Raw genomic sequence first — 17,751 nt, 5'->3', positions numbered from 1 at the left:
CAGTGCAACTAAAATATTTTGGTGCAAAACATTTACATATAAAAAAAAAAGTAGAATAACTAGGGAACGGACGGTGCAGAAAGGTTATATTCCTTCTAACTGTTCTTCTTAAAAAATCCTGTTGCTACACATGCTGAATCATGGTTGCTGAATGACTGTGGGAAAGTAAAGTTAAACATTAATTGATCTTGCATAAAGGCTTCTCTGACAAAGCACCTTCTTTCTGGAGCTACTCAAGCAGAGAATTGCTTTAATTCTTGAACATGGCTGATTTTGGCGAGATCCTGAGGACCATTGGAGACTTTGGATTATTCCAGAAGCTCATACTATTTGGACTATGCTTCCCGAATCTTGTCCTGCCTTTCCACCTGGCCAGTTTGATTTTCATCCAGTCAGACCCTGAGCGCCACTGTAACACTGACTGGATACTTAGAGCTGGTTCCAATCTGAGCAGTGAGGAACAGCTGAATCTGACCGTGCCCCGGCAGGAGGATGGAACCTTCAGTAGGTGCCTGATGTTTACCCCTGTAGACTGGGACATTGACACCATCAGGGAGCATGGACTCAATCAGACCACTGACTGCCAGAATGGATGGGTGTATAACAATATAGTGTATGAAGCCACCATAGTCACTGATGTAAGTAGGACTAGATGAGTGTTGGGGATGTTTTTTTACTAAACATAAGACTGTATATTGTCATGTCATTAATGAGCTTGTATGTTATCAGATTTTATTTTCTTGCAGTTTGATCTTGTCTGTGGCAAAGCTAACGTTATCGGACTTGCACAAACTGTGTTCATGGCTGGCATTCTTCTTGGTTCACTCTTGTTTGGACCTTTTGCTGAATCGTAAGCACACTTGAAGTTGTGAATAACATGTCCTGTACTTCTTGGTTTCTTTCTTTCTCTTTGTAAAAAAAACACCACAAAACATAAACAACTAAATCAAGAGGAACATTCATCAAAACTTCAAAAGGATGTTTCAAACCGTTTTAACCAACACAGTTTTCTCACTTTTTCTCTTCCAGATTTGGTCGCCAACGAGCAACTCAGATACCCATAGTTACTATGCTCATTTTTACTGTAACGACAGGCTTGTCTCCAAACTTTTATTTGTATATGGCATCCCAGTTTTTAGTAGGGGTCGCATATGGTGGATTTCGAATCAACTGCATTGTATTAGGTAAAGTGACATCCATTTCAAATAGACTATGCTCTACAATAAAATTTAAAAAAGAACATGAGATAACAGAACTCAGTCAATGATTTGTCAGTCAGCCGGTCATATTAAGTTGTTTAACATTATTACATGTTCCTTCCACACAGCAACTGAATGGGTCGGAGTGACAAAACGTTCTTATGCATCTTGTTTGAGTCAGATGTTCGGTGGAGTTGGCCAGTGCATTCTTGCTGGCCTGATCTTCTTCATCCGAGACTGGAGACTTGCTCAGTTTGTCATGGTTGCACCAATAGCAGTGGTCGCCGTATACATATGGTGTGTACACGTGTCGTCTTTAACCAATATTAAAACGGATCATTTTAATCCATAGAGGCAATACACATCCCACAACGGAAACTATTAAAACTGATGAAGACCTTAGGGATATTACAAAGCGAAGCAGAAGCACCACAACTTGATACAATTCTTACCAGCATTACAGCACCCAAACTGAATAATAATGATTATCAATATTATTTATAATTGTAAAATTGTCTGCCTGTTCTGTGTTTCCAGGTTTATTCCTGAATCAGCCAGGTGGTTATTGGATCAGGGGAAAACAGAGGAAGCTAAGAAGTTGATACTCAGGGTAGCAGCCATCAACAAACGCACAGTTCCAGACACTATTCTAGAGAAGGTAACGTGCATGAATTAGGAATTGGTATAAAGGTCAGGGAGCTGGCCAACCATTGCTTGCCAGTGCTGTGGTAAGATAGTGTAAAATCCTGAATTTGAAGAATTTATCTGCACTTGTTAGCTAGCTAGCTAGCCAGACAGTTGTAGAGGAAATAACACATACATTTTTCAAATTAACTGCCAATATGCCAACATTCCATTCGAACAATGCTGTCAATCCACAGCCATACATTGGCTGAAATCAGTTGATGATTGGATGCAGACAAGTTTTCAATGAAACAAGTACTGATATTGTATCATATAATAGCACTCATAACTTTCCAAGAAAACAAACATTTAGACATTTATGGTCTGTTTATATGTATATATTTGAGAGGCTATTTATACAGACAATTGGCATACAACTTGTGTAAACTGTATTTATAATTATATGGCAGTATTTTAGGTTGACAATAATTAGATTACACAATTTCTGATATCACATGCCTTATTTGGCTGTTTTCGCTGCATAACATGTAGAAGTTGTCCCTTTTCAGGTTTAGAGGAAGTGACCGCTAAATGCTAACTCCCGTTCGCATAAGCTGGTTAGCATAGCTAGCATTCAGAAATCAGTGGTGGAAGTCAAAGTCGTTTTTAACTGTAATGCAGTTGGTTGGTAATGATGACATGAACATGTGTTGGGGTTGACATGCGTACAATAATTATACTCTGATTTTTATCTCAACATAGTGTGAAATGTACATATAAACAATAGCCTAAATGTAAGCACATTTTGCTGGTGGGCAATGAGGCAACTCATGATCTTTCTCTCACGGCCCTTTTCCCCATGCGTTTCCATGGCAATTCCATTGTTTTACTCGAGTTTGATTGACCTCTTAACCGCATCTATGACTGCTGTTTTCAACCCATTCTGGAACTTTGAAGGTTTATGACATAGGCCCTCTAGTAATTTAACAGGATCTCTATGGTAAAGTGTGACACATGAGTCTTTGGAAGCTGAGATTCAAGTGTCTTTAATTATTCATTTCTGTAAAAGATAACTCTATTCCAGATAGCTGAGAAGAAAGTTGTTCGGAAGGGAGGCATACTCATTCTCATCAGATCTCATGTACTTAGGAAATACTTCTTAACAATTACTCTTGCATGGTAAGTACTTTATTAACTCTTAATAATTTAATATCTCATATTGGCCAACTTCCAACCCATACTAAATCTCATCATGACAAACAAATGTGATCTCTGTTTTTGTGTGTCTCTCTGAACTCCCAGGATCTCGTTAAACCTCTCCTACTACTGTCTGTCCTTCAACGTTGGGAACTTTGGCCTGGACATCTTCTTGACACAGCTCATGTTCGGACTCACAGAGATACCAGGTCATATACTCTGCATCTTTATACTTGAATATTTGGGGAGGAAGATATCCTTAATGTCCACCCTTCTGACTGGCGGATTCACATGCTTCCTAATCCTGGCTGTTCCACAAGGTAAAGTTCCAACTGGAATAGATTTGAAATGTTTTGTCATTTAGTAGATGCTCTTATGCAGAGCGAGTTGCAATTCCCTTAACATAGTATTTATCAGAAAAGTCAGTGCTTGTGGGAAAAGAGAAGTGTTTTTTCATTGTATTGTTTTTTGGGGAGGGTGCCGTGAGAGTTATTGAATATACTCTTCAAAGAGGTAATGTTTCAGACTTCAGACGTTTTTGAAAGATGGGCAGAGACTCTGCTGTCCCTGACTTTAGGGGTAACCTTGTTCCATCATTGGTGTGCCAGGACAGAAAAGAGATTTGACTGGGCTGAGCGGGAGCTGTCCTCCTGTAGGGGTGGGAGAGCCAAAAGACCAGAGTGCTCAGGTTGGGATGTAGGATTTGAACATAGCCTGAAGGTAAGGAGGTGCACCTCTTGCTGCTGCGTGGGTAAACACCAGGGTCTTGAAAATTATGTGAGCATCGTCTGGAAGCCAGTGGAGTATGCCGAGGAGCGGGGTGACATGAGAGAACTTAGGACGGTTGAACCCTAGGCGGGCTGCGGAAGTAGTCTAGACGGGTGATGAAATATGCCTGGATTGGAAAATGTGCTGCTTCCTGTGTGAGGAAAGGTCATTATCTACGGATGTTAATGGCCATGAACCTGCAGGAGCGAGTCACTACTTTGATGTTTGCAGAGGACAACAGGGTGTCTGGGAGAGGTCTTGAATGGAGAGGATGGAGAGGTCTTGGATGGAGAGGTCTTGGATGGAGAGGTCTTGGAGCGGGCATGCCTTTGCCTGGATGAAGAGCAGCTCCGTTTTGTCGAGGTTGAGCTTGAAGTGGTGGGCCAACATCGAAACTGAGATACTGTATCTGCCAGGCAAGCAGAGAAGCGTGTCGCCACCTGGGTGTCCCAAGGGAGCAAGGAGAAAAGTAGTTGATTGCCATTGGCAAAGCAGTGATAGGAGAGACCATGTGAGGATATGACCGAGCAAAGTATACAAAACATTAGGAACACCTTCCTAATATTGAGTTGGACCCCCTTTTGCCCTCAGAACAGCCTCAATTTGTTGGGGCATGGACTCTACCAGGTTTCGAATGCGTTCCACGGGGATGCTGGCTCATGTTGACTCCAATGCTTCCCACAGTTATGTCAAATTTGCTTGATGTCCTTCGGGTGGTGGACCTTTCTTGATACACACAGGAAACTGATGAGCGTTAAAAACAAACAGCAGCTTTGCAGACAATCCATGTCTCAATTGTCTCAATACTTTAAAGACAAGACTCTCCTTTATCTAACCACATTGTCCGATTTCAAAAAGGCTTTACAACGAAAGCAAAACATTAGATTATGTCAGGAGAGTACCCTCCCAAAAATAATCACACAGCCATTTTCAAAGCAAGCATATATGTCACAAAAACCAAAACCACAGCTAAATGCAGCACTAACCTTTGATGATCTCCTAGGAAATTATGTTATACAATAAATGTATGTTTTGTTCAATCAAGTTCATATTTCTATCAAAAACCAGCTTTTTACATAAGCATGTGATGTTCAGAACTAGCATACCCACCGCAAACTTCCGGTGAATTTACTAAATTACTCAAGCATGTCAAACGCTGTTTAACCTCTCTAGGGAAGGTGGGACGAAATCGTCCCACCTTCGTAACAGCCAGTGGAATCCTGTGGCGCGTTATTCAAATACCTTAGAAATGCTATTACTTCAATTTCTCAAACATATGACTATTTTACACCATTTTAAAGACAAGACTCTCGTTAATCTAACCACACTGTCCGATTTCAAAAAGGCTTTACAACGAAAGCAAAACATTAGATTATGTCAGCAGAGTACCCAGCCAGAAATAATCAGACACCCATTTTTCAAGCTAGCATATAATGTCACATAAACCCAAACCACAGCTAAATGCAGCACTAACCTTTGATGATCTTCATCAGATGACAATCCTAGGACATTATGTTATACAATACATGCATGTTTTGTTCAATCAAGTTCATATTTATATCAAAAACCAGCTTTTTACATTAGCATGTGACGTTCAGAACTAGCATACCCCCGCAAACTTACGGTGAATTTACTAAATTACTCACGATAAACGTTCACAAAAAAACATAACAATTATTTTAAGAATTATAGATACAGAACTCCTCTATGCACTCGCTATGTCCGATTTTAAAATAGCTTTTCGGTGAAAGCACATTTTGCAATATTCTAAGTAGATAGCCCGGCATCACAGGGCTAGCTATTTAGACACCCACCAAGTTTAGCCCTCACCAAAGTCAGATTTACTATAAGAAAAATGTTATTACCTTTGGTGTTCTTCGTCAGAATGCACTCCCAGGACTTCTACTTCAATAACAAATGTTGGTTTGGTTCAAAATAATCCATAGTTATGTTCAAATATCCACTGTTTTGTTCGTGCGTTCAAGACACTATCCGAAGTGTAAATAAGGGTGACGCGCCCGACGCGTTTCGTGACAAAGAATTTCTAAATATTCCATTACCGTACTTCGAAGCATGTCAACCGCTGTTTAAAATCAATTTTTATGCCATTTTTCTCGTAAAATAGCAATAATATTCCGACCGGGAATCTGTGTTTTAGTACAAAGAGAGAGAAAATAAAAACATGGGGTCGCCTCGTGCACGCGCCTCAGTCTCATTGTCCTCTGATAGACCACTTACCAAAGGCGCTAATGTTTTTCAGCCAGGGGCTGCCTCGACATCATTCAGCTTTTTCCCGGGTTCTGAGAGCCTATGGGAGCCGTAGGAAGTGTCACATTACAGCAAAGATCCTAAGTTTTCAATAAAAAGAGTCAAGAAGCCCAAGGAATGGTCAGAGAGGGCACTTCCTGTACAGAATCTTCTCAGGTTTTTGCCTGCCATATGAGTTCTGTTATACTCACAGACACCATTCAAACAGTTTTAGAAACTGTAGGGTGTTTTCTATCCAAAGCCAATAATTATATGCATATTCTAGTTTCTGGGCAGTAGTAATAACCAGATTAAATTGGGTACGTTTTTCATCCGGCCGTGTAAATACTGCCCCCTAGCCCTAACAGTTTAAAATCAATTTTTATGTGATTTTTCTGGTAAAATAGCGATAATATTCCGACCGGGAGACGTCTTTTTCGTTCAATGACTGAAAATGTAAAATGGACTCTTCACGTGCACGCACGCGCCGGTCTCATTGTTCTCAGATCGACCACTATCCAAATGCGCTACTGTTTTTCAGCCAGGGACAGCAAAGTCATCGTTCAACATTCTGACGCCTTCTGAGAGCCTATGGGAGCCTTAGAAAGTGTCACGTTACAGCAGAGATCCTCTGTTTTCAATAAAGAGGCTATAGAAGGCCAAGAAATGGTCAGAGAGGGCACTTCCTGTACAGAATCTTTTCAGGCTTTGGCCTGCCATATGAGTTCTGTTATACTCACAGACACCATTCAAACCGTTTTAGAAACTTTAGGGTGTTTTCTATCCAAATCAAACAATTATATGCATATTCTAGTTTCTGGGCAGTAGTAATAACCAGATTAAATCGGGTACGTTTTTTATCCGGATGTGAAAATACTGCCCCCTTCCCTAGAGAGGTTAAATCATTTCGTAACATTCATTTCACGCTGTACGTCAGGCTGGTCTGTAGAGTTTAAAAACCATTTTCTGCCATGTAGCCACCAATCCACGCTGTATGGTCTCAGTACAACGTTTCTAACCATTTCAAGGTGTGGACTGTGGCCTCACATCTTTTTGGTCTATATGTTAATTCTTAGCGAGTCCTTTTAAGCACTCTGACCAAATAGGGCGTTCCGTCATGCTGACACGAACTCTGAGCTCACTTCGGCGTGGCTACTGACTGGGCACAAGTTTATATGAAAAACAACTATCTCATTTAGAAAGCTAAAATCACGTTGCTACCTTCAGAAAAATATTCTCATATTTAATCATATATTTTATACCACCTTTAGATGTAAACTTGATACGAAGAACGCATACACTTTCCGAGTTACAGTCACTTTGTCATACCATCCTTAATGACATCACAAAATAATAAACCATATGACTGGATTATTCTTTAGATCACCACGGACCATTCTTAATATTCTTACCTCATGAATATTGTTCCAAAGTTCATTCTTTGGCCGTTAGAGTTTTGGGCAGCAAAGATCTTCTGTAGACAAAGGGATTTATTTCCCAATACTGCAGGGCAAGAAAGAGAAAGTTTCTGCTAACTATTTATGACCGGCTGTTAGTCATAAAACCGAAGTCTGGCTATCTGTCAGCCATGTGCCAAGCTGATCTGACCCTTTTAATCCTCACCAAGGAGAGAGAGTCATGACACTACATTGTAGAAAAATAGTGAAGACATCAAAACTATGAAATAACACATATGGAATCATGTAGTAACCCCCAAAAATGTTTAAACAAATCAAAATACATTTTAGATTTTAGTTTCTTCAAAGTAGCCACCCTTTGCCTTGATGACAGATTTGCACACTCCATGTGACACTACAGGTGACTACCTCATTGTCAGACGATTGCTAGGAGTGGTGGTAGGAGTCAGGCGCAGAGAGCAGAGGTACGGAACTTTGTGTTTATTTAGATTAAAAAAACACAACACGAACAACGCCAACACAAACGGCGTGGAAAAAATGCCAAGTGCCCAAAACAGGTGCACAGCCAGCATACAATATCACAGTCGTAAATCGCCAGCACATCCAATGACAAAAAACACAACCTGACACTAAAATAATCCCGCACAACACTGGGCGGGCTAACCAGGCTTAAATAACCAAAATCAAAAGACAAATGAGGAACAGGTGCAAACAATAAGACAAACCAAACGAAAAGGAAAAAAGGATCAGCGGCGGCTAGTAGGTCGGTGACGACGACCGCGAGGGCGACCCGGAGGACGAGGCGCAGGGCGATCCCCATGAAGGCGGTGGAACTCCCTCAGTAGTGGGGGGTCCAAAATGTCCCTCCTGGGTACCCAGCACCTCTCCTCCGCGCCGTACCCCTCCCAGTCGACGAGGTACTGTAGGCCCCCCCCCGAAGTCTGGAGTCCAGAATGGCGCATATTTTATACGCCGGGGACCCCCCAATGTCCAGCGGGGGTGGAGGAACCTCCGGCACCTCACCTTCCTGCATGGGACCAGCCACCACCGGCCTGAGGAGAGACACATGAAACGAGGGGTTAATACGGTAGTAAGATGGAAGTTGTAACCGGTAACACACCTCGTTTATCCTCCTCAGGACTTTAACCTCTATGGGCTAGGTGGGACGCTAGCGTGCCACCCGTGGTGCACTCCATCAACAGCAGGTGCATTTCAAGAGCGGCAAATTTGAATCCAAATAAATGTCAAAATTCAAATTTTTCAAACATACAACTATTTTACACCCTTTGAAAGATAAACATCTCCTTAATCTAACCACATTTTACGATTTCAAAAAGGTTTTACGGCGAAAGCATAAATTTAGAGTATGTTAGGACAGTACATTTACAAGAGTTGTGTGTAATGTTTTGTCAAGTCAAAGACAGGGTCACCAAAACCATAAAACCAGCTAAAATGATGCACTAACCTTTTACAATCTCCATCAGATGACACTCCTAGGACATTATGTTAGACAATGCATGCATTTTTAGTTCTATCAAGTTCATATTTATATCCAAAAACAGCGTTTTACTATGGCATTGATGTTGAGGAAATCGTTTCCCTCCAATAACCGGCAGGCAAGTCAGCGTCACAAATTAAATAATTAAAATTAGAAAACATTGGTAAAATATTATATTGTCATTTAAAGAATTATAGATTTACATCTCTTGAACGCAATCAACTTGCCAGATTTAAAAATAACCTTACTGGGAAATCACACTTTGCAATAATCTGAGCACTGCGCCCAGAAAAATACGCGTTGCGATACAGACTAGACGTCATGTTGGGGAGATCTAAAATCGAAAATACTATGTAAATAATCCATTACCTTTGATTCTCTTCATCAGATGTCACTTCCAGGTATCACAGGTCCATAACGAATGTAGTTTTGTTCAAAAAGCTCATCATTTATGTCCAAAAATCTCTGTCTTGTTAGCACATGATCTAAGCCAGCCGGACTTCTCGTCATGAACGAGGGGAAAAAATATATTTACGTTCGTTCAAACATGTCAAACGTTGTATAGCATAAATCATTAGGGCCTTTTTAACCAGAACATGAATAATATTCAAGGTGGACGAATGCATACTCTTTTATAACGTATTGGAACGAGGGTACCCAACATGAACTCGCGCGCCAGGTGTCTAATGGGACATCATCGTTCCATGGCTCTTGTTCGGTCAGATCTCCCTCCAGAAGACTCAAAACACTTTGTAAAGGCTGGTGACATCTAGTGGAAGCAATAGGAAGTGCCAAAATATTCCTCAGCCCCTGTGTTTTTCAATGGGATAGGTTTAAAGTCAATACAACACATCAGGTATCCACTTCCTGTCAGAAAATGTCTCAGGGTTTTGCCTGCCAAATGAGTTCTGTTATACTCACAGACACCATTCAAACAGTTTTAGAAACTTTAGAGTGTTTTCTTCTATCCATATATAATAAGTATATGCATATTCTAGTTACTGGGTAGGATTAGTAACCAGATTAAATCGGGTACATTTTTTTATCCAGATGTGCAAATGCTGCCCCCTAGCCCTAACAGGTTAAACGGCCCTACACACTGCGGGCCCAGCTTCCGACAGGGCAAGCGGAGGGGCAGGTTTCTAGCCGAGAGCCAGACTCGATCCCCTGGTGCAAACACAGGGGTCTCACTGCGGTGCTGGTCAGCGCTCTTCTTCTGCCGTCCACTCGCCTTTGTAAGTGCGTCTTGGACGGCTCTCCAGGTGTCCTTCGAGCGCTGCACCCAATCCTCCACCGCAGGAGCCTCGGTCTGGCTCTGGTGCCATGGAGCCAGGACCGGCTGGTAGCCCAACACGCACTGGAACGGTGACATGTTGGTTGATGAGTGCCGTAGAGAATTTTGGGCTATTTCTGCCCATGGCACGTATCTCGCCCATTCTCTGGGCCGGTCCTGGCAATACGTCCTTGGAAACCTACCCACCTCTTGGTTCACCCTCTCCACCTGCCCATTGCTCTCGGGGTGGAAACCCGAGGTCAGGTTGACCGAGACCCCCAAACGTTCCATGAACGCCCTCCAAACTCTGGACGTGAACTGGGGACCCCGATCAGAAACGATGTCCTTGGGCACCCCATAGTGCCGGAAGACATGGGTAAACAGGGCCTCCGCAGTCTGCAGAGCCGTAGGGAGACCGGGCAACGGGATGAGACGACAGGACTTCGAGAACCGATCCACAACGACCAGGATAGTGGTGTTCCCCTGAGATACGGGAAGGTCAGTGAGGAAGTCCACTGACAAGTGTGACCACGGCCGCTGTGGAACGGGGAGGGGGTGTAATTTCCCTCTAGGCAGGTGTCGAGGAGCCTTGCTCTGAGCACACACCGAGCAGGAGGAAACATAAAACCGCACATCCTTACCCAAGGTGGGCCACCAGTACTTCCCCCTCAGGTTCCGCACTGTCCTCTCGATCCCAGGGTGACCCGAAGAGGGGAGATTATGGGCCCATCGAATCAATCGATCACGGAGACCAAGCGGTATGTACTGAACACCTGCCAGACACTGCGATGGTGCAGGTTCTGACCGTAACGCCCGCTCGATCTCCGCGTCCAACTCCCATACCACCGGAGCTACCAAACACGACGCCGGAAGAATGGGAGCCGGATCGATGGCCCTCTCCTCGGTGTCATATAGGCGGGACAGTGCGTCGGCCTTCGTGTTCAGTGAACCTGGCCGATAAGAGATCGTGAACCGGAAACGGGTAAAGAACATGGCCCACCTGGCCTGACGCGGATTCAGTCTCCTAGCTGCCCGGATGTACTCGAGATTACGGTGGTCAGTCCAGATGAGGAAAGGGTGCTTTGCCCCCTCAAGCCAATGTCTCCACACCTTCAGAGCCTTGACCACAGCTAACAACTCCCTGTCCCCCACGTCATAGTTCTGCTCCGCCGGCCCTAGCTTCCTAGAAAAGAAAGCGCACGGGCGGAGTTTGGGTGGCGTGCCCGAGCGCTGGGATAGCACGGCCCCCACCCCAGTCTCGGACGCGTCCACCTCCACTATGAATGCCAAAGAGGGATCCGGATGAGCCAGCACTGGAGCGACGGTAAACAGCTCCTTCAGGCGACTGAACGCTCTGTTCGCCTCTGCTGACCAGCGCAAGCGCGCCGGACCCCCCTTCAGCAGTGAGGTAATGGGAGCAGCAACTTGACCAAAGCCCCGGATAAACCTCCGGTAGTAATTGGCAAACCCTAAAAACCGCTGCACCTCCTTTACCGTGGTCGGAGTCGGCCAATTACGCACGGCTTTAACGCGGTCATCCTCCATCACCACCCCCGGGGTGGAAATGCGATACCCCAGGAAGGAAACGGCTCGTTTGAAAAACTCACATTTCTCAGCCTTGACGTACAGGTCATTCTCCAGCAGTCGCCCAAGCACCTTGCGCACCAGGGAGACATGCGCGGCGCGGGTGGCGGAATAAATCAGGATGTCGTCAATATACACCACCACCCCCTGTCTGTGCAGGTCCCTGAGAATCTCGTCAACAAAGGATTGAAAGACGGCTGGAGCATTCTTTAACCCGTACGGCATGACGAGGTACTCATAGTGGCCCAATGTGGTACTGAATGCGGTTTTCCACTCGTCTCCTCCCCGGATACGCACCAGATTGTACGCGCTCCTGAGGTCCAGTTTCGTGAAAAAACGCGCACCGTGAAATGATTCCACCGCCGTAGCGATGAGAGGTAGTGGGTAACTGAACCCTACTGTGATGGAATTTAGACCTCGATAATCAATGCACGGACGCAACCCTCCATCCTTTTTCTTCACGAAAAAGAAACTCGAGGAGACGGGTGACATGGAGGGCCGAATATACCCCTGTCTCAGAGATTCCGTGACATATGTCTCCATAGCCAACGTCTCCTCCTGTGACAATGGGTACACGTGACTCCTGGGAAGTGCAGCGTTTACCTGGAGATTTATCACGCAATCCCCTCGTCGATGAGGTGGTAATCGGGTCGCCCTCTTTTTACAGAAGGCGATAGCCAAATCGGCATATTCTGAGGGAATGCGCACAGTGGAAACCTGGTCTGGACTCTCCACCGTCGTCGCACCGATGGAAACTCCCTTACACCTGCCTGAGCACTCCTCTGACCACCCTCTGAGAGCCCCCTGTCTCCACGAAATATTAGGATTGTGATTGGCCAGCCAGGGAATCCCCAGCACCACCGGAAACGCAGGAGAATCAATGAGGAAGAGACTAATCCGTTCCCCATGATCCCCCTGCGTTACCATGTCCAGTGGCACCGTGGCCTCCCTGACCAGTCCTGACCCTAATGGTCGGCTATCTAAGGAGTGCACGGGGAAAGGTTGGTCCAACGACACCAGGGGAATCCCTAGCCTTAATGCGAGCCCACGATCCATAAAGTTTCCAGCTGCGCCTGAATCGACTAGCGCCTTATGCTGGAAAGAGGGAGAAAACAAGGGGAAAGTTACTAAAACGAACATGTGACCAACAGGGAGCTCTGGGTGAGGTTGGTGCTTACTCACCTGAGATGGACGAGGAGTGCTCCGCCTGCCATCCCGATTCCCAGAGGAGCTCCCCCAGCATCGGTCGGTAGTGTGTCCTCTCCGACCACACTGGATACAAGGGGAGCCTCCTCCTCCGGTTCCCCTGGACGCGGCCCCCCCTAGCTCCATAGGTATGGGAGCTGGAGGACCTGGAGGTGGAACCAACAGGGCCCCGTCTGGATGCCCGCGCGCAGCCAGCAGATTGTCAAGACGAATGGACATGTCGATTAGTTCGTCTAGTGACAGGGTAGTGTCCCGACAGGCTAGCTCACGGCGGACGTCCTCCCGGAGGCTACACCGATAGTGGTCCATCAGGGCCCTGTCGTTCCACCCCGCTCCAGCAGCCAAGGTCCGGAACTCCAGAGCAAAGTCCTGTGCGCTCCTCGTCTCCTGACGCAGGTGGAACAGCCGTTCACCCGCCGCCCGGCCTTCTGCTGGGTGGTCAAACACGGCCCGGAACCGGCGGGTGAACTCGGGGTAGTGATCCCTTGCCGAGTCTGGGCCATACCACACTGCGTTGGCCCACTCCAGGGCACGTCCCGTTAAGCAGGAGACGAGGACGCTTACGCTCTCCTCTCCCGAGGGAGCTGGATGAACGGTAGCCAGGTACAAATCCAACTGTAGCAGGAACCCCTGGCACCCAGCCGCCGCTCCATCGTACTCCCTGGGGAGAGCCAGGCGTAGGGCTCCGGGTCCGGACGTCGGTGGAGGGGTAGATGGTGGAGGGGGATTTGGTGCTGGGGATGCGGTAGGGAGGCCACTCCTCTCCCATCGGTCCATCCTCTCCATCATCTGCTCCATCGCTGAGCCGATTCGGTGGAGGATGGTTGGTATGGTGAAGGACCCGTTCCTCCATCGATGGGAGAGGAGGGGACTCTGCTCCTGCTGACTCCATAGTTGGTGCGGGATTCTGTCAGACGATTGCTAGGAGTGGTGGTAGGAGTCAGGCGCAGAGAGCAGAGGTACGGAACTTTGTGTTTATTTAGATAAAAAAAACACAACACGAACAACGCCAACACAAACGGCGTGGAAAAAATGCCAAGTGCCCAAAACAGGTGCACAGCCAGCATACAATATCACAGTCGTAAATCGCCAGCACATCCAATGACAAAAAAACACAACCTGACACTAAAATAATCCCGCACAACACTGGGCGGGCTAACCAGGCCTAAATAACCAAAATCAAAAGACAAATGAGGAACAGGTGCAAACAATAAGACAAACCAAACGAAAAGGAAAAAAGGATCAGCGGCGGCTAGTAGGTCGGTGACGACGACCGCCGAGCGCCGCCCGAGCAGGCAGGGGAGCCACCTTCGGTGGGATTCGTGACACTCATGAAGCTAGTTGAGAGAATGCCAAGAGTGTGAAAAGCTGTCATCAAGGCAAAGGGTGGCTACTTTAAAGAATGTCAAATATAAAATACATTTTTATTTGTTTAACACTTTTTACTACATGATTCCATATGTGTTATTTCATAGTTTTTGTCATCACTATAACATTATTCTACTATGTAGAAAATGGTAAAAATAAAGAAATATCCTGGTATGAGTAGGTGTATCCAAACTTTTGACTGGTACTGTACATAAAAATTCTACAGAGGCAGTGGACTGATCATACAGAGATGAGAAAACATGTTGATGTGCAGTATGTTAACTCTATTTTAGACAACGCCGTTGCTATTACTGCTCTTGCTACTGCTGGGCGGTTTTTCATGAACAATGCTGGATCCATATGCAACGTCTATGTTCAGGAGCTGTTTCCCACCTCTGTTAGGTAAGAACTATATATTTCTATATACATGTATACAGTCCCCTTCACTTTTTTTGTGAAGGGGTCATTCTTACTCTAAACTTGATTTAAAAAAAAAGATCAATCATCAATCTACACACAATACTCAATAATGACAAAGCAAAAAATTAAATATATATATACCGTATTTACATAAGTATTCAGACCCTTTGCTATGAGACTCGAAATTGAGCTTAAGTGCATCCTGTTTCCATTGATCATCCTTGAGATGTTTCTACATCTGGACTGGAGTCCACCTGTGGTAAATTCAATTGATTGGACATGATTTGGAAAGGCACACACCTGTCTATATAAGGCCGACAGTGCAAAAACCAAGCCACGAGGTCGAAATAATTGTCTGTAGAACTTCGAGACAGGATTGTGTTGACGCACAGATCTGGGGAAGGGTACCAAAAAATTTATGCAGCATTGAAGGTCCCCATGAACACAGTGGCTTCCATCATTCTTAAATGGAAGAAGTTTGGAACCACCAACACTCTTCCTAAAGCTGGCAGCCCGGCCAAACTGAGCAATAGGGGGAGAAGGGCCTTGGTCAGGGAGGTGACCAATAACCCGTTGGTCACTCTGACAGAGCTCCAGAGTTCCTTTGTGGAGATGGGAGAACCTTCCAGAAGAATAACCATCTCTGCAGCAGTCTGCCAATTAGGCGTTTATGGTAGAGTGGCCAAATGGAAGCCACTCCTCAGTAAAAGGCACATGACAGCCCACTTGGAGTTTGCCAAAAGGCACATAAAGGACCCTCAGACCATGAGAAACAAGAGTCATTGATCTGTTGAAACCAAGATTGACCTCTTTGGCCTGAATGCCAAGCATCATGTCTGGAGGAAACCAGGCATGCTCATCACCTGGCCAATACCATCCCTACGGTGAAGCATGTTGGTGGCAGCATCATGCTGTGGGGATGTTTTTCAGCGGCAGGGACTGGGAGACCAGTAAGGATCGAGGGAAAGATGAATGGAGGATAGTACAGAGAGATCCTTGATGAAAACCTGCTCCATAGCGCTCAGGACCTCAGACTGGGGCAAAGGTTCACCTTCCAACAGGACAATGACCCTAAGCACACAGCCAAGACAATGCAGGAGTGGCTTTGTTACAAGTGTCTGAATGTCCTTGAGTGGCCCAGCCAGAGCCTGGACTTGAACCCTATCGAACATCTCTGGAGAGACCTGAAAATAGCTGTGCAGCAACTTTCCCCATCCTACCTGACAGAGCTTGAGAGGATTTGCAGAAAAGAATGGGAGAATCTCCCCAAATACAGGTGTGCCTAGCTTTTAGCGTCATACCCAAGAAGACTCAAGGCTGTAATCTCTGCCAAAGTACTGAGTAAAGAGTCTGAATACTTATGTAAATGTGATATTTTCAATTTTTATTTTTTATTTTTTTTAAACCTTGTTTTTCCTTTTTAATTATGGGGTATTGTGTGCAAATTGATGAGGGGAAAAAACTGTTTAATCAATTTTAGAAGAAGGCTGTAACGTAACAACGTGGGAAAAGTTAAGGGGTCTGAATACGTTCCGAATGCATACACATATATATGTGTGTGTGTGTGTGTGTGTGTTTGTGTGTGTATAAATATATTAATCTTATATATACATGTACAGATAAGGCCCATAAATATAACTTCTTTTACATTGTTTAATAACCCTTAATGTATCACATCCTTTGCTCCTTCATTCATTCAGACAGACGGCCACAGGCTTAGGCTCAATAGCGATCAGAATTGCTGGAATGCTGTCTCCAATGCTCAACATATTGGCCACATACCATTGGTCTATCCCCACTATTGTGTTCAGCAGCCTGTCATTGGTTGGTGGGGCTCTGGTCTTTCTGCTTCCTGAGACCAGGAGGACAGAACTACCTGACTCTACAGATGAGGCCGAGGGGAAGAGGTAGGTGGTACCAGAGGATATGTGAGGAAAGATGCACATACATAAGACTTGGCAGATCGTTTTTGCATTTGTAGGAATGCTGTGGAACTATAAGAGGGTATTCGTTCATATATGAGGCAGATGGAATAATCAAAATAAGTTACAAAGAAGTTGTTTAAGGATGTATAACTCTTTGTTGTCTTTTGAAGCTTGGTGTCATTGATATCTCCTTTTTCCTGTAGAAATGTGACTATCGCCATGAAGATAGAAAAAGGCTGCAAAGTGGATGATTATGACTATGAAAAATCTACCAAACTATAAAGTCATGTTTATGTTAGTCTTTTTTCTGTGTAAATTTATTTCGAAGGATTAGTTAGTAAGACAGTTGGCTGGTGCATGGTTGTTGTAACACCAAGGTTGTGAATTTGATTCCTGGATGGGCCACATAACTTGCTGTTTTTAACTTTGGCTAAGATAATTTTTTTGAATTACTTTACTCTTTTTGTAACTCTTATTACTGGCTAAATGGATCAAAAACGTACAATAAAGTTTCTACTAAATCAACATATTATTATTATTATTATTATATTTGAATTTAAATACATTTGCAGTGTATCAAGGAATCCAATGATATATACACCATTACTCACATTTGAATAAAAAAACAGACTATCACCCATCTTAACCAATGAATCTGTAAATATTGTTAGGAAACCACCGAGCCAGCCTACTGCTAACTTTATAGTCGCAGTGTCCAGGGGTCCTATAGGTCTGGCTAAATAATCTGTATCCTGATTGAATGTGTGTATTTATGTGAGAAGTAAAAGTATGCAGATCAGGTGTTGAATGCATGTGTCCCAGGAGATAGCAAACTCTGGATCCAGGGCCAGTACCTGTTTAGTAGTTTAGGTAGGTTTAGTTATGTTCACAATGGTTGGTGACAAAAATAAACATATTCAAAATAACTTTTTTTGTTGTTGGGGGGGGGGGGACAAAACGAAGGATTTAACCACCCAAACACAGGAAGTCCCGTCAGACCCAAGGGGCTACATTCAAGCCTCAC

General features: G+C 44.7%; 1 protein-coding gene across 1 annotated transcript; it reads left to right on the top strand.

The window, feature by feature from the left end:
- Positions 1 to 203: 203 nt before the first annotated feature.
- Positions 204 to 17,252, top strand: slc22a13a (solute carrier family 22 member 13a). Its single transcript, XM_014141432.2, has 10 exons — positions 204 to 638; positions 747 to 850; positions 1,030 to 1,184; positions 1,328 to 1,496; positions 1,737 to 1,857; positions 2,908 to 3,002; positions 3,126 to 3,340; positions 14,676 to 14,784; positions 16,503 to 16,709; positions 16,931 to 17,252. Exons 1-10 carry the CDS (start codon positions 264 to 266, stop codon positions 17,007 to 17,009), a joined length of 1,629 nt encoding a protein of 542 aa, XP_013996907.1. The 5' UTR covers positions 204 to 263; the 3' UTR covers positions 17,010 to 17,252.
- The last annotated feature ends 499 nt before the right edge of the window (positions 17,253 to 17,751 follow it).

Source organism: Salmo salar, chromosome ssa14, assembly GCF_905237065.1.
Source record: "Salmo salar chromosome ssa14, Ssal_v3.1, whole genome shotgun sequence".
Lineage (NCBI taxonomy): Eukaryota > Metazoa > Chordata > Actinopteri > Salmoniformes > Salmonidae > Salmo > Salmo salar.
This window is presented reverse-complemented; position numbering and strand designations above follow the sequence as displayed.

What these genes read in the sequence shown, in the direction of transcription:
- slc22a13a (XM_014141432.2), top strand. Translation starts at nt 264, where the DNA reads ATGGCTGATTTTGGCGAGATCCTGAGGACCATTGGAGACTTTGGATTA. An exon ending in AAGCCACCATAGTCACTGAT is followed by an intron (nt 639 to 746) that starts GTAAGTAGGACT and finishes ATTTTCTTGCAG; the next exon opens with TTTGATCTTGTCTGTGGCAA. An exon ending in TTTGGACCTTTTGCTGAATC is followed by an intron (nt 851 to 1,029) that starts GTAAGCACACTT and finishes TTTCTCTTCCAG; the next exon opens with ATTTGGTCGCCAACGAGCAA.